The following is a 27,389-nucleotide window of genomic DNA, read 5'->3' on the forward strand; positions in this document are numbered from 1 at the left end:
GAAGAGCTTTCCAAGTACCACAGTTATTTCTACTGAGAACCGGCATGGCGTAGTGGATCGAGCACGGTCCTGGAGTCAGAAGGTTATAGGTTCTAATCCCGGCTCCACTATCTGCTGTGTGACCTTGGGCAAGGCACCTCACTTCTCTGTGCCTCAATTACCTCATCTGCAAAATGGGGATTGAGACTGTGAGTCCCACATAGGACAGGGATCGGGCAGCGTGGCTCAGTGGAAAGTGCAGGGGCTTGGGAGTCAGAGGTCATGGGTTTGAATCCCAGCTCTGCCATTTGTCAGCTGTGTGACTGTGGGCAAGTCACTTAACTTCTCTGTGCCTCAGTTACCTCATCCGTATAATGGGGATTAAGACTGTGAGCCTCACGAGAGACAACCTGATTACCCTGTATCTACGCCAGCGCTTAGAACAGTGCTCTGCACATAGTAAGCGCTTAAATACCAAGATTATTATTATTCTGTACGAACCAAGCACCTGATACAGTGCACTAAACCAAGGGGGTGCTCAATAAAGGCGACTGCTTACTTTAAAATGGGTCCGCTTTACAAATTAACAACGGAAACAAAAAGGAGTTGCAAGTGTTTTATTTAACAAAAATTTACAATTTAAAGCTTTGACACTTCCAAGATTATGTACAGACGTTTATTTTGAAATTATAATAGCAGACACAAAATGGTAACATAGCTCTTAAAAACAAGGTTTAGTTTATTCTAAGCATAGTACTGAACTATATAAATACTTGAGTGTACAGTTAATGCGTGAATAACATACCTTCTTTTCTATTCTCTTTAATGTTCTTCACCAATCGAGGTTGTTTAGTGTTAGTACAATTATTTTCAAATCAATACTCATCTAAGACAGTAATTCATAAATGGTCATCATTATACAGAGCATCTATATGGACTGTTCCAAAAACGAAGTTAACTTAAATACAAATCTGCAAAAATAATTTTCTAGTCCCCTTTCAAGGAATTAGTTTGAATGCACAATGAGCCCTACCTGTAAAACGTATTTCATCGAACCCTGTAAACTGAGATGGGAAATATAAAAAGGGATGGGGAGGAGAAGATTCTGGGTATTTGTTACTTCTCTATTTTGTGTTTATAAATATTTCCAAGTACAGGAAACCATGGCAGACCGTGGCAGTACACCATGGAATCAACGTAAAAAAAACAGTCATGGACATTCCCTAAGGGAGTCTCCAGACGCTTCGAATTGGAATGTTCGATCCAACTATAAAGCATTTCTAAGATGGGAATACACATCCACGTTCCCTTGCTAAATCTAGTCAACGAGAAATATCTACATGTTGTAGTGAAACAGCACTTGAATCGGATTCAATAGCACAAGCATTCGCTGTCCTTTCCAAGTTACACCGCTCTCACTTTAGCCCCCACGAACAGCCCGGAAACCACTGGAATCAGGGCTACGGGACCAGAAGAGAATACAGTACATAGCCCAAGACTGTGGAGCTCATATGGGATTAGCGAGCCTTCACCTGCACCCTTCCCCTTCCTCTTGTGTCTGAAGGGCTTCAGCAAAATAGAATATTGGAGGGAGGGGAGGGGCTAGGCTAAGTGTATATTTATTTAAGTGTTCCACTCCTTCTCATTAAACGGGCAATAGGGCCACGCTAAAAGAAGAACATTTCAATCAACGATCACATTCTCAGCAGCTGCCACTGTCTCCAACACAGGAATCGCAACGGGTGTTGTGTATGTCTAGAATCATCCGGCCAGTTAAGGACATCATGATCCTTTGATATTTTTGCCCCCCCCCCCCCACTTCCCATCTCCCCGGTATATCCCCGCGCAAAAAAAAAAAAAATCGGTTTGCTCTCCTCTCAGGCCCAGGCACGTACCAAACGTCTAGAGCGTGTACGACAACCCCAGTGACTAAACAACCTCTCTCAATAACTCGGTAGTCGTAGCTTTAAAATGGTACCCACGGATGGTGTATACTTACTCTGAGTACATTTAAGATTTGCAACTTTTTGCCTCAGAGGGGCATGATAGGAGATTCCAAAATCCCATTCCTCAAAGCATCAACTGAAAAATACTGCGCACATCAACCCTTTAAAGACCGCACGATGAAATGCGGCGCAACTATTTCTAGACGATTTTGTCCTTCTACGGCATATCTCCGCCACAGCAAATTGTGCTTTCATTGTTCTCAAAACTGGGGTTAACAAATACTTATCAAAAATGTACTTCTAGAATTAAATATGTCATGTAATCTCTACAGTAGAAAACGTACTTAAATAGTTCTGACCCGATTTCCTTATAAAAGGGGTCGCCCTTAAAAATCAGCGACTCCCAGTACTTTCTTTACAAGTAGTGCCTTAAAAATAATTCTGTATGTATATGTATAATCACATAGATGCACACCCAAAAGTTATTACTTTACCGGTAAACTTAAGATGGAATAACTCCAGATCACACCTGTTAACATGAGAAACTGTAAAATAATCCATTAAAAATGATGTTTGTACCAGAGGGCCAAGGTACGGGCTGAACATTTTCCATTCTAAATTCCAAACACTAACAAATGCAGCTTTTAGAATTCAGGATTCCTCTTTCAAGTGGTGCATCTCCTATAAGAAAAAAAGACGGAACTGAAAGGTCCTTCATAATCCTTCCTCCTCGCCTCCCCCCTCCAAGACCACACTGATTTAGCACTGCTTTCACATTAATAATTCACACTCTCCCCTACTAAGAACGTACGCTCCCTGAGGAGAGGGAGCTTTGTTATTATGTACTTCACAGGCGCCTAGTACACTGCACCACACCAAGTGGGTGCTCAATAAATGCTGTTGCTACTATCACACAGATCCAAGGCTCTGCACTTGCTAAAATCAAGAGTATCTAAGAACCATGAGACCATGAGACCAGGCACTAAAAAGTAAACTAGGCACTTGAGAAGAAAAGCTTCTCCCTTTCCCCCAGAATCATACCTGGTAGGTTAATCTATCAACTTTTGCATCAACGATCCTAGGATCGGGGCAAACCGAATGGGGAGAGATCACTCGAGGCCAACAGTCACTCTGCTATGGAGAGGGGAGGTTGTGAATCCATTAGGATGAAATTATAACCCAAGATGCTCTTGTTGGTTCTCCATCAGATATCTGAACCATTCAACCGGACCGACCGTAAGCCTTTAAAAAATTCATAAGGATATGGCATTTTACGTCATTCTATTTATTCCTGCCGGGAGAAAAGGTGCTGATGGTTCGTTCCCCTGTCCAAAAATGAATTTTATTTTCCAAGAGCAAATGATTAGTTTCGTTCATTCAAAATCCTCCCTGGCCTTTTTTTTTTTAAAACCCATCCATAAATCCCTGTGCTCCATAACAAAAAAAAAAAAAAGAAAAAAATCCCCTGAACGCCAAAGTACAATTTTTTGTTTGTTTGCTTCGACGACAGCTCACCCCTTGGGATCTTCCAGAGGAAGAGAAAGCATATCCCAATCTCTGGTGGCTTCTATCAAGTGGCGTTGTCCATGGCTCATCCACTCTTCTTGATCTTCATACAACCTCCCGCAAAACCAACACTTAAACATACACTGCAATGACCCTTCGGGTAAGGAATCCACTACCTGGTAGTTGTTCTTGTGGATTTTTTTCAGTTTCATCTTCAGCATGATCTGCTTTTTCACCGGACTGGCCGTCTCCAAGTTCCGACAGGTGAGCCGTCTGTGGTTCCGCCTGATGCCCAGCTGGTGGCTGGTCCTTTCCGACAGGACCACTTTGAGGACGTTGCCTTTGTACTTGTTGATGATCTTCATCACGTTGATCACTTCCGGAGGGTCCACGTCCGGGTGGTTGAGCACGATGACCGGCTGGTTACGGCGGGGGCACTTAATCAACTGACCCACCTTAGCCGGCGCCAGGCGCAGCTGCCTGGCCACCACGACGTGCGGTCGCTCGCCCGAAAGCTGGCCCTTGGCTTTCTTCCTCGACTGGTTCCCCGGCTTCGACTTGCATCGGGGAGTTGGGGACCCTTTAGCCGCCGGTCTGCTGGGCTTGTTTGGGTTGCTACCCTTCGGTGGGTGCGGCGGGGTGGGGGTCTGTTTGCTGGTGGGGCTGTGGGGAGTCGCCTCTCTCGCCGCCTTGCTCCTCGCAAACGCTCTCAGGTTCCTGGGCCTGTCCGTCGATTCGACGTCCCCCAGCAGAGACGGGAAGTCCGGGCCGGGCTTCTCCAAAGCACTGAGCGGAACGGGCCTCGGGAGCAGCGTCTCGTTGCAATAAGGCTTGAGGGGTTCCTGGGACTCGCTCTCGACTTCGTGGGCCTTTTCACCGCAGTTGAGGACCCTCAGCACCGTTCCTTCGGGAATAAACACCGGAGTAGCGATATGAGCCTTCTTCATTCCCCGGAAGTTGATTTTTCTATCGCCCTCGTCACCGGGAGGACCCACCGCCACGTGAACGAACTGCTCGCCGGCTTCGCCGCCGTTCTGCGTTTCCGGAGGGGACGGGGAATCGGTCCCCGGCCCTGGGACGTCCAGACCTTCGAGCGACCGGCCTTTCAGAAGTTCCGCGGGAACCGAGTGCTGCTGCTTGGCCGCCGGGAGGCAGAAGGAAGGCCTGGCTGCCGACTCGCTCGCGGATATCAGCCGGGCAATCTTTTCGCACAAAAGAGCCGCGGACTTGCTTTTGTGCGTGGGATCGCCCCACTTTATGCCTTCGGGGACGTTTTCCTCCCCGGTGCTGAGCGAAAACACCGACGAGATGACGGGGCCCTCGGGAGACCTCGGATGGCCCGTGGAAATGTCCAGTTCTAAAGAGTCCCCGGGCGTAGTCTCGAGCGTTTGAGATACGTCACTGGATACTGGAGTCAAGCCGTTGGGGGCGAGAGCAAGTTCGCTAAGGTGGGAATCCCGTCCCACGACCGAAGTTTCCAGAGGCAGATGAGAAGGCGGGATCTTACAGAGGGAGCCGGCCCCAGTCCCGGAACCTGAGCCACCCTGGCCGGATGGCGACGCACCGAGGTGAGAACCGGCGGCCGTCGACGGGCCTTCATCCGCAGGCCGAGTCGGCTGATCCCCGGCCCTCTTCCCGTCTTCCCGATGGAAAGCAGCAGAATGAACCGGGAGAACAGCCGCTTTTCTCTGCGTGCGGCAGGAATCTCCATTTATCCCTTTAGAGAGTTTAGGAGTGACACTGCTACCGTCCCCGTCAAGGGGCAGCAAGGAAACGGGAAAACGATCTGGCCTACCCGACTCTGAAATCGTCTCTCTGGTCAAAGCCACTCCGGGATCACGGCCGGGGCAGGGCTCGCCTCGGCCCTGAGTGTTTGCCGAGCTCCAACCCGACGGACAAGGGTAGGAAGATCCGAGACGTTCCGATCCCTTGTGTTTCCCGTCGCCGCCGTCGGCTGGTTCTCGGACCCTCCCCGTAGGGCTCGGTGGCTTGGTCGGAGCAGCGGGGGCTGACTTTCCCTGCTCGCTGACTGCTTGAGATGAAGGGAAGTTTGACCTTTCGGGGGCAGGACCACAGGCAGGCTTAAAGAGATTCTTCTCTCTGAGTGGAATAAGTTTCAGAATGAGTTGTTGGGTCCCGTTGACCGTCTTAATGTCCAACAACTGTGCTAAACAATTGGCTGGAACTACTAGTTCGGCCGGAGCTACCACGGTTAACGGCATGCCGGGAAGGACCGGCTCTTTGACTGGAGAAACAACTTCCACCTCCACGTTTCTATCCTCAAACAGCGTTTCTCCGGTGGAGTCTAGAACGCCGACCCTCTCGGGAACGGCCGCGGTCTCTTTGCCGGGTTCCCTGGGGTCGGCCCGACCCCCCACGCCTACTTGGCCCTCCCGGAACGGGCCCGCTGATGACGGTGAATTGAACCGCCCTTTTGTGTTCGGGCCGTTCTGAGCTCCGAGCAGCCCCTTGTCTCCCGGCGGCCAGGCGGCCCTCTTCCGCGCCGGGCCGCCGTTCGGTTTTATTTGCCGCTTGTGGTTAACCGTCTCGTGTACCCGTCTCGTATGCTTGACGATGTAATCGTTTCTAATAGCCCCGTAGCTGCAGTATTCACACTTGTAAGGAAAAGTCCCTGTGTGTTTTACCAAGTGCCTCTGGAACTCTCCCTTTGTGTAGGAGATATGGTTACAATGAGAACAGATGAACTGAATCTCTTCGTGCTGTATCATGTGCTTTTTGTACTGCAGGGGGTCCTTGGTGGAAAATCGACACTTATCACAGTAGTATTTTCCCGGCTGGAAGTTCCTCACTTGAAACTTATTTTCATTTTTCCTTGGGATACTTTTCTCCGTACTGCCCACGTCAACGGCACCCGCTGTATCGGATACGAAATGGAAGGGTGGAGGCACGCGTAGACTGCACTGGTTACAGACGAAAAGCTTTTGGTCGGCACTTGGGCTTCGCTGGTTTTGCTTCTTCGAGTCCGTCGTCGGGATCTGATGAACACTTCCGCACTTTCCACACGTCACGGCTGACACCCGGCCACCCTCCGCCTCGTTTCCTTGGTAACAAAGACTCTGGGCTTCCTGCCCATTGGGCTGCTTTCCTTTTTCGCTCTTGGGCTGCTTGGGCGAAGTACTCGAGGAATCATTTGCGTCATTCGTTTGCTGGGCATATAATGGAGGGACCATCTCCTTCATTTTTTTAATCTGCATTTCCAGGAAAAAGTGCATATCAAAATCCCAATCCAAGAAGTACGATGATCTAGCAGCTAGACCTTCCACATGTCCTTTCATTGGCATAGGGGCAGCTTCTTAGTCAAGACTATGAAATCTCTGTTACTTCGGGGTTCTGTATCCCACACGCTTAAGCACTTTAAATTCTTCGATGCCTTGAATCAACACTAGAAGAGGGAAGAGAAACGAAAACACAAAAGAATGTGGTTTACTAATGACTACATTTACGATAACGATAAAGAAACAGTCCTGCTACAAAAATCCTTTGTCGGTTATGAAGATTTTCAGACATGAAAAACTTGAATGACCTTTCAGAAACCTGAACGCCTAAGCCAGGTGAGCAGATGGCTTGAAAATACCATTCAACCACTTCAACGTTTCGCTACAATTCCCACTTGACTAAATACACCCAGGTGCCCTACGGCACCAGATTGTGTTTCCCCAAGGCAACCCCTGAGAGTAACTGTGGCATCTGTTAGGCCCTTACTGCGTGCCACGGCCTATACTAAGCGCTGGGGTGGGTACAAGATAATCGGGTCCCTCAAGGGGCTCGTGGTCTAAGTAGGAGAGAAAACAGGTATTAAATTCCTATTTTACAGATGAAAAAACTGAGGCCCAGATAAATTAAGTGACTTGCCCAAGGTCGCAGAGCGGGTAGATGGTGGGGCTGGGATCAGAACCCAGGTCTTCTGACTCCCAGGCCCGTGTTCTTTCCACTAGCCGCATTGCTTCCCATTGGCTCAGGTCAATGCACGCTTCCCTCCACAATCTACTCTCGCACGCGCACACCTACACACACTCTACGGGCCCTTCCCCCGACCCTCCTCACAACCCTCACCCCCCGCCCACAGGTCATACTAATCAAGACCCTCCTGGACCGGGGAAGCCTCGGTGACACGTAGTCAAACCACAACTCTGATCACCAAGGTTACTGTGGAAAGTTCTTTAGTTTCACCAACGTCCAAGGGAGTGACCCATACACACACTCACTCCCTCCACTCCGACGTGCAAGGGAGTGACACATGCACACACTCCCTCCGCTCCACCAAGAGTCCAATGCCAGTCTGCTGGTCAACAGAGCCCGTTCTGCCAACGCTTCTTTCGGCTTCCGAGTGCGGTTGCCTTCTCCTGCTCCTCTCGGTGTGCTTCCTTCTTGCCTCTCCTCTGCATGCCCGTGGCAGTCATTGATTAGTCCAGGCCCGTTACTGGGTAGAAGAGGGAGAGGAGACCACGCCTCCCTCCATTCTCCGCCCCCGCTCGGGCCAGCCGTCACCCGCCTCACGTAAAGCCCATGAGTGCCTTCGCCAGCCTCTTCCTCGTTGTTGCTCACGGGACCACAAAAGGTCACTATTAAGGCAGCTTGTTGTGGGCTCACTACACACACAAACACACACCAAGAGCTATCATCCCGCTTGTTTTGCTTTGGCCTCACCGCTGCTGCTCCTTTCTTGATTATCTCAGGAGACGTGTACTCCCGAAGGTAATGAATCCCAGGTGAACCCAACATCCCTTCCAACTGCTTTGTCTGGAACCCGCTGGCGTTTCGAAGGAAAACTTTAATTGCACAATCCTACGCGTCTTTACTGCTCACCTGAGGCTGATAAAAATCCAAGAAGAGAAAATGGAGAACGCCGCTGCCTGCTGCAGCCAAAGGCATGGCGCCTATCATTCAATCATTGAATCGTATTTACTGAGCGCTCACTGTGTGCAGAGCACTGTACTAAGCGCTTGGAAAGTACAATTCGGCAACAGAGACGATCCCTGCCCGACGACAGACTCACAGTCTAGAAGATACCGTCATGAGTCATGAGAAGATACTGTCACCCAAGGCACCCAAGTGGCTTCTTACTGTCTGTAGCATTTCTCTCCAGAATGACAATTGGATCGATTACGGCATTTCCTTAAGCACCTGTGTTGCAAAACATCACGCTAAGCGCGGGAATAGATACAGAATAATCGTACTGGCCACAGCCCCTTTCCTTCACAGGACTCACAATCGAACACGGAAGGAGAGTGGGTATTTTATCCCCATTTTTCAGATGAGGGAACTGAGGCTCAGACCAGAACTCAGGCCTCCTGTGCCCATGCTCTATCCACTAGGCTGTGGAAGAAACACTTGATGAACTCTATGTTGTGCTTAAAAAGGGGACGCTAGAGAAAATTTTATCACTACTAGGGCTTCCTCCAGCACTAGTAGAGAGAGGCGATTGAAAGGCAGAGACTCCCCTGCTAATCAGGGCCAGTAAACCAGCGCTTCTTTTACAATGCACTTCTTGGTTTTGCTTTATTTTGTCCTGTTTCTTTCCTTGTAAGGGTCGCTAAGATCAGACTGTGTGCCACATGGCCAGGAACTGGGTCTGATCTCTCAACATATCCCGACTGGATTACTGCATTAGCCTCCTTTCTGATCTCCCATCCTCCGGTCTCGTCCCGCTTCAGTCTATACTTCACTCTGCTGCCCGGATTATCTTTCTACAGAAACGCTCTGGGCGCGTCACCCCCCTCCTCAAAAACCTCCAGTGGTTGCCTATCAACCTCCATATCAAGCAAAAACTCCTCACTCTTGGCTTCAAAGCTGTCCATCACCTCGCTCCCTCCTACCTCACCTCCCTTCTCTCCGTCTACAGCCCAGCCGGCACACTCCACTCCTCTGGAGCCGCTAACCTCCTCACGGTGCCTCGTTCTCACCTGTCCCGCCGTCGACCCCTGGGCCACTTCTTACCTCTGGCCTGGAACGCCCTCCCTCCTCACCTCCACCAAACTAGCTCTCTTCGCCTCTTCAAAGCCCTACTGAGAGCTCACCTCCTCCAGGAGGCCTTCCCAGACTGAGCCCCCCTTTTCCTCTGCTCCTCCCCGCCACTCCCTCATACTCCCTCCCTCTGCTCTACCCCCTTCCCCACGGCACTTGTACATATCTGTACATATTTATTACTCTATTTTATTAATGTGTATATATCTATAATTCTATTTACCTATTTTGATGGTATTGATGCAAGTCTACTTGCTTTGTTTTATTGTCTGGCTCCCTCTTCTAGACTGTGAGCCCGTTGTTAGGTAGGGACTGTCTCTATCTGTTGCGGAATTATACTTTCCAAGGGCTTAGTACAGTGCTCTGCACACAGTAAGCGCTCAATAAATGTGACTGAATGAATTAATTACTGTCCTTGTAACAATCCATCAGTGGTTTTTCAGTGCTTACTGTGTGCAGAGGACTGTATTAAGAGACTGGGAAGAGTACAAAGCAATAGAGTTGGTAGACGTGATCCCTGCCCAGAAGGAACTAAACAACATTCCTCCGGGTTTTGTGGAAGAGTATCCATTCATTCAATCGTATTCATTGAGTGCGTACTGTGTTCAGAGCATTGCACTAAGCGCTTGGAAAATACAATTTGGCAACAGATAGAGAATCCCTCCCTAACAATCGGCTCAAAGTAATGCAATAGAATTGGTAGATATGACCTCTGCCCAGAAGAAACTAAACAACATTCCCCTGAGCTTTGCCCAAGAGGTTAAACAAATACAACAAACAAAAGTAAGAGTTCCCTTGCTGCACGAAGCCTGCTTATTGGTATCACAATCTCTGCCTAGCCTTGGCTCGGAGCGGAATGTGCAGGCTGGGCTGTAGTAGGGGATCAGTGACATGAAGGAGGGTGGGGTGAGCTGATTGAGTGCTTTAAAGCTCTCTTTTTAAGGAGTTTCTGTTTGATGCGGAGATGCACGGGCAGTCTTTGGAGGTTTTTCAGAAGTGGGGAGTCACAGACTGAAACATTTTGGTGATAAACGATCCAGGCAACAGAGTGAAGGACGGACTGTAGTGGAGAGAGAAAGGAGGCCCGAAGATCAGCAAGGAGGCAGATGCAGAAGTCAAAAAGCAGGATAAGTGTCCGGATCAGCACGGCAGCAGCTTGGATAAAGAGGCGAAGGTGGATTTTAGCAGCACTGTGTAGGTAGAACTGACAAGATTTGGTGACAGACTGAATTTTTGGGTGGAGTGAGATGAATTGTGGGCAATGCCACCATTACGGGCATGTGAGATAAGGAGGATAGTGGTGATGTCTACAGTGATGGGAAAAATACCAAATGTAGATGCCATTCGGCAGTGATGCCGAATTGTATATTCCAAGCACTTAGTACAGTGTAAGCGCTCAATAAATACTACTGAATGAATGAATGAAAAACTGCGAGAGGAAAGGGATCGGGTGGGAAAATAAGGAGTTCAGTTTTAGAAATGTTTAATCGGAGGTGCGGGCAGAACATCAAACCATGTATGCCACCTGTGGAGCTTGGGGATGCTTCCTTTCATTTCACCCCATCCCAGCTGCTGGGATATTCTGCTGGCCCCCGTCCAGCCATTTACATTAAAATCTGTCTCCCCTTCTCAACTGTAAGCATGTTAATGGGCGACCAGGGAAGGTGCCTAATTCTCTTGCATTGTTCTCTCCCAAGCGCTTAGTACAGTGCTCCGCACATAGTAAGTGCTCAATACATCAGTCAATACCACTGACTACTCCAGTCCTCCTCACACATCCCACCCACAACATGTGAGGCCGGGGATATTGCTTCAGTAGAAGCAGCGTGACTTAGTGGAAAGAGCACGGGCTTGGGAGTCAGAGGACGTGGGTTCTAATCCTGGCTCTGCCACTTGTCTGCCGTGGAAGCCTGGGCAAATCATTTCACTTCTCTGTGCCTCAGTTACCTCATCTGTAAAATGGGGATTAAGACTGTGAACCCCACATGGGACAACCTGATTACCTTGAATATACCCCAGCGCTTAGAACAGTGCTTGGCACAGAGTAAGTGCTTAACAAATACCATCATCATCATCATTATCTACCCCAGCATTTAGAACAGTGTCTGGCTCACAGTAAGCACCAAAGTGATGTTGGTGACAAGAGGTTATGTCTGGTCCTAAGTCCAAGTTTAGCTTCTCTAAAAAAAGGCTGGACACCACAACAGCCTTACAGTTTGGTATGGAGATTTTGGATCCATTCTCTTCCAACTGTCCTTCAGCCTGTCAAAGTCTTGCTGGGTTTTTAAAAATCCTGGCTGGTTCCTTCATCTAGCCAGGCACTGTACTGCCCAGGTAGCAGAATCCAGGGACGGCAGTAGGTTCTGTCTGGCTGGTGAAAATCTTTGATTCTAAGTAGGGTTTCCCAGCAACTGGTTAGTACCTAACCAGTTTTCTTTAAACATAATGTCAGTCTCTGGTGCTGTGTTGAAACTGTGAAGAGATTCACCATCATCTGCATAACATCAATTGCATGATAGGTCTAACTGCAAAATCATCCGCATAAAGGAGTTACCGAATTACTTCCCTGAAGTCTTTGGATGATGCCTGTAGACAACTGACCTGAAAGCATTTTCCAGTGGCTTATATGTTTATTCCAATTCCAGCTTTCAGACCCCTGGCTGCCTTGTGTGACATAGAATACATTGGCCAGGATTGGACCTACGAAGATAGGAATGACACATTCTGATCCACCCAACAGCAGCATTTTGGAATAGCCTGAAGTTCTGTGTCAATTTTCTTAGCCACTGCCGGAACCCTAGTCTACTGATGCTTTGCCAGATCAACAAACACGGCATATACCTACTCTCCTTCCTAGGCTGTGAACCCCAGGTGGGACAGGGACCATCACTGGCATTTACTGAGTGTTAGGTGAGGAGCACTGTACTAACCACTTGGAACAGTACAAAACAATAAAATTAGCTGACCCATTCCCTGCCCCTAACGAGCTTATATCTACCTCTAAGTGCTTCGTACATAGTAAACTCATAACAAATACCACTATTTTTATGATTTATCAAATAAGTTTTGGAATTCCGCTCAGCACCTTTCTGGTACCTGTAGTTCGGCAATGATCGTATCTACTGTGCTGGGTTTTACTCTGGAGTGAAACTACAGTTCAGATAGCATTTATTGAGTGCTTACTGTGTGAAGAGCACTGTACGAAGCACTTGGGAGAGTAAAGTACAATACGGTTGGTGGACACAATTCCTGACCTCAAAGAGTCTACAGGGAGATGACAGACATTAAAATAAGCTACAGATAAGGGAGGCGGCAGAGCATAAGGAAATGGTTTCGGGAAGCGCAGTGGAGCTGGAAACTGTGTGATTCCCCAGCAGATTCCCCAGCCAACATCGCTCCAATATCTTCTTGAAGACGGAGATTACTGTGGCAACGGAGACGATAACAGGAAATATGTGGAGGAGAACCTTTCCAGATGTCCGAAGACCAGTTCCCTTCCTGGTTTTAGAGTTCTGTAGAAAAGTCATCAGATTCAACTGCTTCTCCATTTTTCCTCCCAAGTTGGAGCTAAGGTCATTCCTTCAAATTGTGGCTAGTTTTCCATACCTCAAAAGGCCTCTTACTCTTCAGTGGTGGAAAGCATGGAGTTTAAGTTATAGTGTTAGCACCGCCAGCATGAGAATCCCTCTTTGTGATAATGATGGTTCCACTGAAGTCTTCTGAACTGCCCCTGTGGTGAAGTGGGGACCCCAGAGTTCCTTTGATGATGAGTAAGTTGGAAGGTGTTCGGCCTATCCTCGCTTCTCTTCAACTCTGCTAACCTCCCACTGGTCCCATATTTTTGTCTTAGCTTGGGCCAAATGTCTTGAAAGTCTTCACAGATGGTTGCACATCCAACTCCTAGAGAATGAGAGGTTCTCCAGAACACTCGGGTAGCCTTTTGGACGCCCAACATCCTGCTCTCAGGATCACACCTGGAGAGTGTTTCCAGCACTCTAGCGATCTCGGCTAGAGGAGGGAGAGTCAAGCAGAGGCATATCCATCCCACTCCTAGCTTAGCCAGTGGAAGGCAATCTGCTACATGTCAAAACTCACCTGTGCTGGGCCGCAGCGGCGTGGCAGAGGGTTGAGAGCGGAGACTTGAGTTTACTGCGTGGAAGAAAGCAATGGTAAATCACTTCTGTATTTTTACCAAGAAAACTCTGTGGATCCACTACCAGAATGACTGCAGATGGAGGTGGGGCATTCTGAGAAAGAGGTGTCTACGTAGCTGCTATGGGTCAAAAACGACTCAAGAGATTAAGACAAGACCGGACCCCCAGTGTAAATCCCAAGGCCAGCAAATGGAGGGCTCTCCAAGATGCTACTTTCCAAGCATTAGCAAGTAAACGACACAACTATGACTGGTTTGATGAAAATTAGCCGGATATTTAAAAATTTCTTGCGGCAATTTTCAACACTTTACAACTCGTTTTGCTCAGAGAAGAAATGATTCATGAAATCTGCTTCAAGATGCTGTTTGGACCCCCCACATTCACCCTCTCAACCATTTCTCAAGAGATCTCCTGCTTGCTTTCAAAAAAAAAAAAAATCGGCCCCATTCATCTGTACCTCTGACCACCTGACCACATCCTGCCTCACCTTCTTTAAACACTACCGACCACCCTTCTTCCCTTCCTGACTGACACTTTTGACACCTCACTCTTGGCCTTGAAACAAGTCTGTCTCCCTTACTCTTAAAAAAAAAAGCAACCAACAAACCCAAAAACCCAAAAACAAAAACCCTTCTCTGGACCACAGAGCTACCAGCCCAACTCCCTCCTGTCCAAACTCTTGAATGAGCTGACACCACTTTCTCTCCTCCAAATTCCTTCCCTGACACCATCTTCCATCTGATTTCAACCCCATCTGTTCAACTGAAGCAGTCTCTCCCAGAACGCCAATGACCTTTTTCTTGTTGAAACTAACAGACTCTACTGCGCCCTAATCTTCCTCTAAATCTGCATTAGACTGTAGGCTCCTTGTGGGTAGGGAACCAGTCTCATGCTTCTTTTGGTTTTTTTCCCAAGTGCTCAGCACACTGCATTGCAAGCAATGGATGCTCAATAAACAGTTTTACTATTTCTACTATTCTTGGCTGCCTCGGATGCCGTAGACTACTTACTTTTTCTGGATCCATCTTTGTTTTTTCCTTACAGTTCTCTCCTGGTTTTCCTCTTAGTTCTCTGGTCAATCCTTCTGGCCTCTCGGGCTCCACCTCTTATCAGCGGGTGTTCCTCGAGACTGTGCCAGATTCCGTAGTCATCTCTTGGGAGTTCATCCCCTCTTAAAGCCTTAAGGAAGAAGACACTCAAATCAACCTCACTAGCCTATCGCCTCCCCGCTCCTCTGCGGTCTCTTATTTCCTTCCACCACTAGGCTCTCTCAACGTGGAACTATGCTGGTAAATCAAGATCAACAGGTTTCCAACAGAATTCTTCATCCTCCCCTTCACCTCTCTCCAGCTGGAAATCAACATCCTTCCCTTTTCTCAAGCCCAAAACTGCAATACTCTACTATCCTTGACTCCTCTCTTCCTTTTAAAAGTCAAATTCATTGTCACCAAATATCCTTGGTTCACTTTTTTATGGTATTTGTTGTGTTTTCCATGCACCAGGCATGGTACTAAGCGCTAAGATAGATGCAATTTATCTGGACACAGTCCCTGTCTCACATGGGGTTCACAGTCTTAATCCCCATTTTACAGATGAGGGAACTGAGGCTCAGAGTAGTGAAATGACTTGCCCAAGGTCACACATCAGGCAAGTGGTGGAGTGGGATTAGAACCTGGGTCCTGTGACACCCCCCCCCCCCGCCACAGGCCCGTGCTCTGTTCACTAGGCCAGGCTGCATCTCCCCAGCATTTCTTCAATTCAGCCCTCCCTTTCCAGCCAAAATGGCTACCTTACTAGCCCAAGCATTTGCCAGATCCTGATTTCTTCCTGCTGCATCAGCCTCCTCGTTGATCTTCTCGTCTCCATCCTCTCCCCCCTTCAGTCTACGTTTCACTCTGCGTCCCCTATCATTTTGCAAAACTGTCATAATGCAGACCACTCCCCACTAGAAAAGAGACCCCATTAATTATCCATTCTCTCCGCAGGAAGCAAAAACACCTGACAATTGCTTAGAAACATATTTAGCTCTTGCCTCCTATTTCTCCACTTCCTTCTCCCTCAGCTCACACTCCGTGCTCCTCTCAAATCAACCTACTCACTGTGCCTCCTTCTCATTTCTCCTGCCACCAAACTCCTGATCTGCTCTTATCCCTACTTGGAACTGCCTCCCGCTCAAGCAACCATATTTATTGACCACTTACTGCATGCACAACACTGTACTAAGCACTTGGGAGAAATCAATGTAACACAGTTGATAGACACGTTCCCTGCCCACAAAGAGTTTAGAGTTTCTCATCCAACAGACCACAGGATTCCCATCTTCAAAGCCCCGCTGAGACCACATCTTCTCCAAGAGATAGCTAATTCCCTCCAACCTTACATCTCCCAATTGCTACTCCATGCTCCCAAGGAGCTTACAGTCTACAGGACAATATATGGAATTCTGAGTAGTTTAAGAAGGCTCCAGTCTATAAGAGGAAGCAAAACGGACAAAATAAACCAACTTAAATCCAATAAATAAGATCTTCAATAATCACCAAGATAACAGGTAAATACTGCAAACGATGGGATGTCAAAAGCAAATCCAGACCTCTGAGGATGTCTATCGAGTGCCAGATGTACCCTTCGTTCTATCAGAACTTGAGATTTCACATATATTTGGCCTAACACGCAGTTAGGGGATTAGGGAATTTCTGTCCAACACAATCCTGTCTGGATGCAGAGAGTCAGAAGAAACGGTTGTGCGCACGTGAACTGCATCGGATGCGGTGAGGACTGCAAAACCAGTTACCCTGATGACGGGGCTTCCCAAGAATGCGGCCGCCTCTCTGTAGAAGAACTGAGGGTATTGCAGCCTGAGGAAGGCAAATGAACCCACATTCTCCAATGGGGAATGAGCATAATGCGAGGAATGTTCTGAAGATTCTCGCGTTCACGAGAACTCGAGCTAATCAGTTCACACAATGTCTGACATCACGTTCCTGCACAGCGCATCATCTCTTCCAACACCCCCTTTGTGCTGCACACGACAACCCTGGGAGAAAGAACTTCCCTTACTTCCGTAATAGTGCACTACTGAAAACACGTAATGAAAGCACAAGATACAGCACAAGCAGCTGTACTTCCTGGAAAGTTTCACGGCTCCCAGCGTTGTGCTCTGCATTTTCAGAATCCTCAGTCAATTCATAGTACATTTTAAGCACCTGTGTGCAAAGCCCTGTACCATGTGTTTGAGAGAGCACGTCAGAAAGAGGGCGTGATCCCTGCCCTCAAAAGACTCAGAATCTACTTTACGATCGAACATGTCTAACTTCCTCCTGTATATTCTTTCCCAGCGCTTAATACAGCGCTCGGCACCTGGTAAGCGCTTAATAGAAATGCCGTTACTACTACTCGATCCTGCTGGCTGACTCATCAGATAAAGAATCCTGGAAAGAGAGCAACATTTCAGGGACCCTGTTACTAAACCTCCCAACGGTACAATTTTGAGTCCCAGGAAGTCTAGAGAGCCCGTCAAATTGCAGCATTACAAACTCGGCCCCGACTTCTGTTCAGCCCAGCCCTAAAATCGGCCACGCTCCTGGCAGAGGGCAAGTCAGGGAAATGAGGGATGGTGTGTAGCCCTCGCTTCGACATGAGGGTCCCGCCTGACGAAGGGTGATGGGCAAAAGGCTCCGACCAGTGAATTCCAGATCGAAAACTCTTGGACAGGAGTTGACGGGGAGAGGGGTCTGGCCATCCGCCTTCTGGTCTCTGCCGCTCTTGTTCCCACTGGGGCTTGGAGTTCAAGGAGCCAGTAGGTGGGCACAGGGCTGCAGCACAATGTGCAGAACACTGTGCAACACACTGAGATTCCCTTATGGGTGAAACCCATTTTCTGGGCAACGACTGCAGCACAGCCCCGACGCTATAAAATAATAATCCATAATCCCACAGGGAATGCCTCGGGATCTGCGGCTGCCTTGGCCGCCCTCATAAATCCACGAGTGTGGGGGATTCCTGCTCAGCCCTATACCTCAAATCCTCTGAAGGCAGAAATCTTCACTACCGTCGCCTCTACCTGCAGAGCCGGGACTAGAACCCCGGCCTCCCGATTCCCAGAGGTGTACTCTTTGCGGTGGACCGAACGGAGGGGGTTTACCAAGGCCGAGGCAATCGTACACGACTTCACCAATCATCAGACCCATCAAGATGGCAGGCAGAAGCTCGGAGCATTTTCACTTGCAGACAAGGAGTAAGGGGTCTAAAGCTACGGATCCGTCAACAACGGAGTATCCAGTGCAACATGGTTTTAGACCAGTATAGAGAAGTCCAGCGGACACAAACTCCACCATAGCCTAGAGTAGATGCAGAAATGGAAAGAGCAACAGAAAGCCAAACTGTGTTTCGACATTTCGAGCACGTTGGATACCAAAAATGGGTTCTGTCAGCTATTGGGCAAATCTGGCTCCCCTGGATAAATTCACTAAATTCACCATGTGGGACAGGAACCATCTATAATTTGATTATCTTCTAGTTAACCCAAGGCTTAGCACAGTACTAGGCATAAAGTACTTATTACCATTATTATTATTATTATGAAGCAAACTTCAATGAAAGTGACAATCTCAAAATCCTAGCACAATAAATCTTAGTTTTTAATTTTTTTTTTTGACTGGCCTCTACATAACTACTTATGCACTCAGTCATGAGGCAATATGGCACCGAAACCCAGACAGGTTTGTGTTGCTGAAAGAGCCTTCCCCGATTTTGTAATCACGTTCCTTCACTGATAATATTTACCGAGAGTGGAGGGTGTTCAGAGACCTGTTTTAAGTCCTTGAAAAAGAACCAAAAAAATAAATAAAGAGTTAGTAGACCTAGTGTCTGCCCTCAAGGAGTTCATAGCCCAGAGGGAGGGCTGACCCTGAGGAAGGACCCTTAAATAAAGGATAGACAAGGAGACCAATCTAAGATACGACCCTAAATGCTACGCCGGGCTAATTTAAGTGCCCGGGTGGCATGGAGGGACAGAGGTGGCAGTGAGAGAAAATACAGGGTGGGAAGACTACCGATTTATCAGGGAAGACCTCCTGGAGGAGATGTGATCTCAGAAAATGCCGAAGAAGGGGAGAGCTGGGGTCTGTCAGACACCAAAGGTGTGGCCAGCACCACATCGGCCTTTTCAGTCGCACACACACGCTGTGATTATCACCATTGGCAGGTCTTCTTTTAATACCAAAGACACCTACACAGACAGATAAAGGGAAAGGAGTTCCAAATTCATTCAATCGTATTTACTGGCACTTCCTGTATGCAATGCACTGTACTGAGCACTGGGCTACGCACTTTAAGGTAAAAGTGGGTGACTCTCAAAGATCTGGCAGCTTGGATGCTTTTTAACACAAGCTACCACAAACCAAACTGTAACAAAACTATTTTCCTCGGGCATCCATCGGATCGCAATCGTTCTCCTTCTCTGCCGACTACGACACTCGAATCCAACCGCCACTCTTGGAAACCTGTCGCAAGTTCTGTGGAGAAGTTTCGGCAGAGGGCTGAAGATTCTCATTTCCATCCTCCTGAATGCCTTCTGAGTGGTCCAAGCCTCTTCCTGGCTGACAGTGTGGTTTAAGGGTAATCGGTGATGAGCGCTGCGACTCTGCATGTTGGAAGGTTCCAACATGGACACTTTAAAGGGCCTCCTCTTCACCAGGAGAAGGGTCGTCAAGGAGAACATTGAAAAAATGTTCCTGCCGAGATCTCTTCGGGAGTCTTTCCTTTGTCCTGGATGAGCCAGCCGTCACCTTCACTCTTCAGAGGTATCGTGGGGGCCCGTTCCGGGCCCCTTCGTAATGTCTTTCGTGATGCGCACAAAGCGCTGGAATTGGTTGCCTACCCAGTGGATCTTGCTGGATCCAGCTGCAGGGACATTTTCCAGAGTTCTGACTGCTGACTACTGAGGAAGTAACTGCAGCAGCAGTGTGAAAGACAGCAAACTACCTGGACCCGAGAGCAGACCAAGCGAGATAAATACACCCACACACGAGGTACCTGCTTAAGCCTTTAGGGAAGCTCTCCCTCAACACGCGGACCAGAAGCAATGCCATAATCTTCACCCATCATCACCTTTGTGAAGAAAGGGGAAAGATCAACTCACAGCGAGTACTGAGACATCTCACTGCTCTCCATCACTGGCAAGAGCTGACCAGAGGCCTCTCCAATCGACCGGTGAAGGATACTGTTGGCCAGATGCTTCCCCACCCAAAAGTCGCAACGTAGCTTCAGATGCCCTTGTACTTTCCCAAGCGCTTAGAACAGTGCTCTGCACAGGGTAGGTGCTCAGTAAATACGAATGAGTGAATCACAGTGGAGCAGAATGGCACCAAGACCCCGACAAGGCTTTCCTAGGCCTTTCAAAGGCATGGGCTACCACCCGTAGACGTTTTCAGTAAACGTGGCTCACCTGAAATGTTTATCGAGGTCGTGAGACTGGACCGCGATGGCGTAGCTGGCTGGGGCACATCTGAGGGTGCCCAGCCTGACTCGTTCTCCATCACTAGAGGAGTAAAGCAAGGATTGTGTCATGGGCCCAGTACTGCTCAATTTATTCCAGGTGGCCCAGATGTGACCAGAGACCTGGATGCAGGCCTTCCCACTCAACAGAGTTTGAGCCCTATCCAGAGCCCATGACATAAGTCATTCAAGAACTCTTGTATATAGATGACTATGTTCCCAAGTCACTAGGTGTTACCGCCCGAAACTAAGTCTAAAGAAGTGGTATGGCTTGGTGGAAAGAGCGCGGACTTGGGAGTCAGAGGTCATGGGTTCTAATCCTGGCTCTGCCAGTTGTCAGCTGTGTGACTTTGGGCAAGTCCCTTAACTTCTCTGTGCCTCAGTGACTTCATCTGTGAAATGGGGATTAACACTTTGAACCCCACCTGGGACAACTTGATTTATCTTGTATCTACCCCAGCGCTTAAAACAGTGCTTGGCACATAGTACACGCTTAACGAATGCCATAATTATTATTATTATTATTAAAAAGTGACGTATCCTCCTCTAGCAGGGAAGCCACACACACAAAAACATAAAATTCAATGCTTAGAACAGAGCTTAAATACCATCATTATTATTATAAAACCAAGAATTTCCATTGGCAACCCAAAGCTGGAGGCTGTCACAGAATTCTGTTCTCTAGGCAGCATAATGACCAACGACCCAACAATAGACACGTAGAAAACAGAATCAAGATGATCAGCACATCCTCTAGGAGACTGTCAAAATGGTGGCAGAATCCAAAGTCAAGGTCTATAGTGCTGTCCTACTTTCTCTACAGCTGCAAGACCTAGACACAACACACATCACATCCAGCTCCTTGAACAGTTCCACCCACATCAAACGGCAAGACAGAATCACAAACGACGAAGCTCTGGAATGAAGTCAGTCTCTGAGCACTGAAGTTACGATCACTTCAAACAGCTACGCAGGAGAGAAGGAGTGACAGCAGGATACCCGAACAACTACTAGCTGGCCGAATGAAATCAGACCAACAAAAGCACGGAGAACAGAGGAAGTGATTTAAGCCCATGGTAAAACAAAGGCGGAGACAAACAATGCTACTGCTGGAAATTCTCAGCTGGAAATTGGCAGCCAATGGCCATGGATTGGGCCACCCGGCGCACTGCAAATAGGACTGGCTCCCTGACCAAACGCTTCATCTGTAGTTGCAGAAAACCAAGGAAGCAAACGAGAAGACAACACCAGGCTCTGTGAACATCAGACAGGACAGCTTTCGTGTGGCCTTTTCAATCACGTGTGCCCATAAGTGAATTTCACTAACTATCCACCGTATCTTCTTTAGGTTCACAAGACTATATATATACACACACACACACACATACACATATATATATATCTACACATTTTATATATATATATACACATATATAACGTACATTTTATATATACATATATATATACACACACACCTTTTATATACACTATATATATATATATATATATATAGTGGTGACACGGAAAAGCCTTTGACTATTCAGTTAAAAGCAAGAGTTTCAAATTGCTCCATCAGGTTTTCTTTTGAACTGGAAAAGTGCGTGTGGGGAGGGCGACAGCACAAAACAAGCAATAGGGGCACGTGATAAATTTCAAGATACATTCCTTTCACGAGATAAAAGTGCAGCTATCAGGGCTCGTTGCGCAGGCTTGAGGCAGAAATGGTAGCTCTACCACCATCTTCTTTCGCTTCCAGGAGCTATTCTCCACAAATGTTGGTTTGATGCCAATGGCTAGTTTCCACCAGGGAAGGTGACTGCCGATGAAAGGCACCCTCTGCCCCAAAAAGCTAAACATAAAGTGGCTTCCCCAAGCACACTAAGCCACTCTCTTTTTGGCTTTTAGATTTTGACACTGTAATTTATAAACATGATAGCCTTTCATTTTTCTAACTTTCGTTATTTCCCCCTTTCTAAGCAAGATAAAATGCTGTGCACAAAAACTTGTATAATGCAAAACCTATTCTCTCCTGGAACAACTTATCACATCCACACCTTATTTTATCTGGGCATTAGCCAGTCTGCTGAAAACTTAACACCGAAAGGCAAAAAAAAAAAAAAAAAGAAAAGACAGAAAATATCAAGATGCCTCCTGCAATGTCCAAGAACCAAAGATAATGACACTACCGGTAAATGGCTTAAACTAGTTCTTAGTACGTGACTAGAAGGAGAAGAAGGAAAAATGAGATTTATTGAGTTACTACATGCTAAGCACTGGAATAAACACAAGATCAGGATTTTGCTGGGATAACGGTCACAAATCAGCGGAGAAGGATCGGAAAAACCACGTAAAAAGAATTAGAAATCATGTATTTTCAACTTGAAGAAAGTAAGGACACCACCGGTTTGAATTTTTACTTTATTGCAGCATAAATATTGTTCTCCAGTATTTCACTTTGAATAAATTTAGAATGTGAGCAGGGCTACTTCATACATGACATTATAAAAACCGCAAACCACAAAACTGGTTCAAAAGCGAGCTAGGCTTTTCTAAGATTTTAAATTGGGGACATATTTTGTCCAGTCATATCATTCTGTATTTACACTCTAAAAAGATCCCAGATATTACTTACCTTATCAGTCCTAAGGCTAAGTAGTCACCCTGGGTTCACTGGCGAGAGAGTAACTTGAGAGCCTGCAGGATTTACGAGCAGTGACCCCACGACAGATTGTCTACGCAAAAGAAACAGCACATTTTTGAGGCGTCCTAAGTGGATGAAAGCCAAACTACGTTGTGGGGGAATAAAAACTCAGAACAAGTGGGTTGACCCACTTCTCCTTTCTCCTCTGGTACACTTAGCAGATTTGGAAAGATGACTCCCGCCGGGCGGATGGTCAACAAAGAAGTTGGAAGACAAAATGGCTGAGGGCTCAGAGAAAGAGGTGAACTGACCACTTCCTTCCTGCCAGTGTTGTCTGAAAAATGAGCTGAAGCTTAGCTCTGTAACCCAGAAAAAAGAGAACTGCAGGCGACGAACCCGTTCGTCGCAGAACAGCGCCCAACCCCCCAAGACGGCATAACTTGAACTTCTCATCCTCTCAAGAGAACATCTTTGTAAGTGTAAAGCCAGAAGTGTCGCCATTTTAGGCAGTCATCCTGAGCCTGCTACGTGCCTCTGCTCGGATGCACGTAAGAGAACCAACGGGGAGATGCCCTACTTAGGAGAAAGGGGAATGTCCTCTTTTGTATTCCCTCTTTTGTATTCTCCCAAGCGCTTTGCGCTCCGGAGTAGGAGGCTATTTATTAAGCGCTTACTGTGTGCAGAGCTCTGCACTAAGCACGTACTAAGAATACACACGTGTGAGTTAGTCACAGCCTGTCTCTCTCTAGGAGCTCAGGATGGCCAAGTCATCTCAAGACATCCCTTAACTCTGCTGCCTTAGTTAGAAAAAAGGTCTCCACGATGCTTTCTAAGCAACGGTTGGGATCACAGAGCCTTGCCCAGTAAGGAGGACGGGACAGCCACACCTCACCCGGTCCTACAGTTGCCCATCCTGCCTACCGCAAATTGGCTAGTAGGCAGCCGCCGGGCCGGAAGGGACTGCGGACCTAATGCCTGTCCAACGGAGACCCGCTTAAGGTATCTGGCCTCCCCGAGGAGGGGAAAAACTCATCCTCCGGGGTCCCTGCTGGTGGACGACGGCGGAGGGTCGGCGGTATTCCCCTCACCTGGACCGCTTCTCCGTGGTCCCCTCCCAGCTCCGGGGGAAGGGGGCCACAAAGGCAAGACCACCCCCTCTGTGATATCAGAGGTGATTCTCGGGGCTCGGAGCCTTCTACGGTGACATCGGATGGGCCATTGTGCAGACGATCGACTCAACCTAGAGGGGTTTCGGGGGCCCGGGGCCGGTCCCTTGTCCCAGCCAGGGCTTAAGCTCGCCTTCCCACCACCGGGCTTCGCCAGGAGGAAGCCGGGCGCCGAAAATAAAAACCCTGGACGGAAAGTGTCGGGCTTCTGGGGTCGCCACTCACCGGGGCGCTGGTTCCTTCCTGGAGGGTGGCGATGCGGCCTCCGGCCTCACCTCGGGGCGGCCCCCGCCGCAGAGGCGCCCCGAGGCCGTTCCACCTCCCGGACCCCGACCGCCGACGCTGGACAAATCCACGTCCCCAACCCCTCGACCCAACCCCAACCCCACTTGCCCCCACGCTGCAGGAAGGGACCTTCCGGCCGGCCAAGGGGGGTTGCCACCCGCCCGTCGATTAGCGCGGTGCTCAGCACAGAGCAGGGCTTTCAGTCCCTCATTCCTTCATCAATCGTATTTCTTGAGCCATTACTGGGTGCAGAGCCCTGTACTAAGCGCTTGAATGGCGCATCCCACGGTGTTTAGGACGCCGCTCTCCTCCCCCGGGTGTCCGATGACCGGGCGGTTCAGCCCGGCCGCCTCCGGGGGGTGAGGGGGGAGGACGGGGAGGCCGAGAATAAATTGTTTTGTATGTTGTCTTGTTTCGTTCTGTTTTGCTTCGCTGTCCGTCTCCCCCGTTTAGAGCGCGAGACTGTCATTGGGCGGGGACGGTCTCGATCTGTTGCCGAATTGTGTGTTCCAAGCGCTCAGTCCAGTGCTCTGCACATAGTCAGCGCTCAATAAACACGATTGAATGCACATTTCAAGAGCCTAGTCCAGTGCCCTGCACAGAGTAAGCACTCAATCAATACTATTGAATGACTCAATGACAAGGAAGACGAGGCCGGGGAGGAGGAGGAGGAGGAATTGCCCATTCCAAGTGCTTAGTCCAGTGCTCTGCACATAGTAAGCGCTCAATCAGAACTACTGAATGAACAAGTGATTGACGAGGATGATGAGGGTGGGGAGACAGGCCCGGTAGAAGGAGGAGGCCGAGGAGGAGGATGGGGAGGAGGAGGAGGATGGGGAGGATGAAGAGAAGGAGGAGGAGGTCGAGGAGGATTCATTCAATCGTATTTATTGAGCGCTTACTATGTGCTGAGCACTGTCCTAAGCGCTTGGAATGTACAATTTGGCAACAGATAGAGACCATCCCTGTCCAACAATGGGTTCACAGTGGGAGGAGGAGGAGTGGGAGGAGGAGGAGGCGGCTGAGGACGACTCATTCATTCCATCGTATTTATTGAGCGCACACAAGGTGCAGAGCACCGTCCTAGGTGCTTGGAATGGACAATTCGGCCACCGATAGCGACCCACCAAAAGGTTCCCAGTGGGAGGAAGGGGTGGACGAAGAGGAGACAGAGGATCCCTTCACTCCATCGTATCTATTGAGCGCTTACAAGGTGCAGAGCACCGTCCTAAGCGTTTGGAATGGACAATTGGGCCACCGATAGCGACCCACCAAAAGGTTCCCAGTGGGAGGAAGGGGTGGACGAAGAGGAGACAGAGGATCCCTTCACTCCATCGTATCTATTGAGCGCTTACAAGGTGCAGAGCACCGTCCTAAGCGTTTGGAATGGACAATTGGGCCACCGATAGCGACCCACCAAAAGGTTCCCAGTGGGAGGAAGGGGAGGACGAAGAGGAGACCGAGGATCCCTTCACTCCATCGTATCTATTGAGCGCTTACAAGGTGCCGAGCACCGTCCTAAGCGCTTGGAATGGCCAACGGGGCGAGAGAGGGAGCCAATCCCCGCCCGACGAGGGGCTCCCGTGGGAGGCCGCTGTCACCGGCGCCGGCCAAGGCCGAGCCTCGGGCTGCCAAGGCCGAGAGCCGCTCAGTACAGTGCCCCGCACGCAGGAGACACGACCGAATGAATAAACGCATGACTAAACAGCCGCACGGACGAAGCAATGACCGGGGGGCGGCCGGGCTGGAGAAGCGCCGGGCCCCTCCCCGCCGGCGCCGGGCTCCTTTACACCTCCAATCGACGTTCTTATTGATTTCCCCGGGGTCTTGGGGAGGAGCCGCCGCCCGGGCGCCTTGTCCGGGCGGGCCCGCGGCGGCGGGAGGGGCCCGTTCGGAGCGCTTAGGGCAGGGTTGGGACCGGAGGGAGGGAGGGAGGAAGGGAGGGAGGAAGGGAGGGAGGAAGGGAGGGAGGAAGGGAGGGAGGCAGGAGGGAGAAGGGGACACTCACCGAGCGGCCGGTCCTGGGGGGAGGGGAGGGAAGGGGGGCGGCGGCGCGCCGGACGCCGCGGCTCCTTCTCGGCCCCACCTCGGCGGCCGCGCGCACGGCGGGGACGCGGGCGCGCCCCCCGGGTAGTTCCCTACCGCCGCCGGGCGCGGCCCCGGCGCTGAGCATGCGCCGTGCCGCCGCCGCCGCCGCCCCCCTCCTCCCTCCTCCCTCCTCCCTCCCCCCGCCGTGGGGCCGCGCGGGAGGCCGCCCGCGCCGCTCCGCCTCCCGCGCTCCGGGTTTTCCCGACGCCGGGGCTAAGGACCGGCTCCCCCCCGCCCCCCCGCCCCTCCAAACCTCCCCGCTCCCTGCGCGGAGCCCCGCGTTGAGCTCCCGGCAGAGCCGCCAGCGGCGAAGCCCGCCCCGCTACGGCTGAATTTTTCTGTCTTTGCCAAAGGCCCAGCGGAGCCCATCCCGTCCCCGCGGGGTCCGGGCCGGGTTTTCCCAACGCCCGGAGCCCCCGCGCGCGCCCCCTGGCGGCCGCCGCTCGCCCCTGCCGGCCGCTCCCGCTCTTCCCGCTCTTCCCGCTCTTCCCGGCCTTTCCCGTTTTTCCCGGCGGGAAGGGATGACTCGGCCCGGGGAGCCAAAGGTCCCGGAAACCTCGTGCTCCAGGGGCCGCCAAAATGCCGTTAAATAAAGGAAGGAAAGAGCCAAAAGATGGAAGTTTGGCCAGTGGATGAGAAGAAGGGGGAGGGAGATTCGGTTATTCGATTGTAGTTACTATAATAATGAGGTTGGGGTTGGTTAAGCGCTTACTACGTGCAGAGCACTGTTCTAATAATAATGTTGGTATTTGTTAAGCTATTACTCTGTGCAGAGCACTGTTCTAGGCGCTGGGGTAGACCCAGGGGAATCAGGTTGTCCCACGTGGGGCACACAGGCTTCATCCCCATTTTCCAGATGAGGGAACTGAGGCCCAGAGAAGTGAAGTGACTCGCCCACAGTCACCCAGCTGACAAGTGGCAGAGCCGGGATTCGAACTCATGACCTCTGACTCCAAAGCCCGGGCTCTTTCCACTGAGCCACGCTGCTTCTAAGCGCTGGGGGGGAGATGCAGGGTCATCAGGTTGTCCCATGTGAGGCTCGTAGTCTTCATCCCCATTTGACAGAGGAAGGAACTGAGGCCCAGAGAAGTGACTCGCCCACAGTCACCCAGCTGACAAGTGGCAGAGCGGAATTCGAATCCAC

General features: G+C 49.7%; 1 protein-coding gene across 10 annotated transcripts; it reads right to left on the reverse strand.

Annotated features, from left to right (window-relative positions):
* Positions 1 to 581: 581 nt before the first annotated feature.
* On the reverse strand, positions 582 to 26,253 carry ZNF518B (zinc finger protein 518B). Of its 10 annotated transcripts, none has more exons than XM_029062768.2 (5): positions 26,166 to 26,243; positions 14,581 to 14,749; positions 13,512 to 13,565; positions 3,441 to 6,834; positions 582 to 2,606 (listed from the first exon to the last, which is right to left on the reverse strand). In XM_029062768.2, the coding sequence occupies exons 4-5, from the start codon at positions 6,731 to 6,733 to the stop codon at positions 2,591 to 2,593; spliced, it is 3,309 nt and encodes a 1,102-aa protein (XP_028918601.1). In that variant the 5' UTR covers positions 6,734 to 6,834; positions 13,512 to 13,565; positions 14,581 to 14,749; positions 26,166 to 26,243; the 3' UTR covers positions 582 to 2,590. The 10 variants fall into 10 exon arrangements, with proteins under 10 accessions (XP_028918601.1, XP_028918615.1, XP_039767869.1 ...); XM_029062782.2 differs by lacking the exon at positions 26,166 to 26,243 and adding an exon at positions 22,698 to 23,165 and having other exon boundaries at positions 3,608 to 6,834; XM_039911935.1 differs by lacking the exon at positions 26,166 to 26,243 and adding an exon at positions 22,698 to 23,165.
* Between the last annotated feature and the right edge of the window lie 1,136 nt (positions 26,254 to 27,389).

Source organism: Ornithorhynchus anatinus, chromosome 4 (genome assembly GCF_004115215.2).
Source record: "Ornithorhynchus anatinus isolate Pmale09 chromosome 4, mOrnAna1.pri.v4, whole genome shotgun sequence".
NCBI classification, from domain to species: Eukaryota; Metazoa; Chordata; class Mammalia; order Monotremata; family Ornithorhynchidae; genus Ornithorhynchus; species Ornithorhynchus anatinus.

Excerpts from the sequence above, each read along its gene's own strand:
- ZNF518B (XM_029062772.2), bottom strand. The coding sequence starts at position 6,733 with ATGCCAATGAAAGGACATGTGGAAGGTCTAGCTGCTAGATCATCGTAC.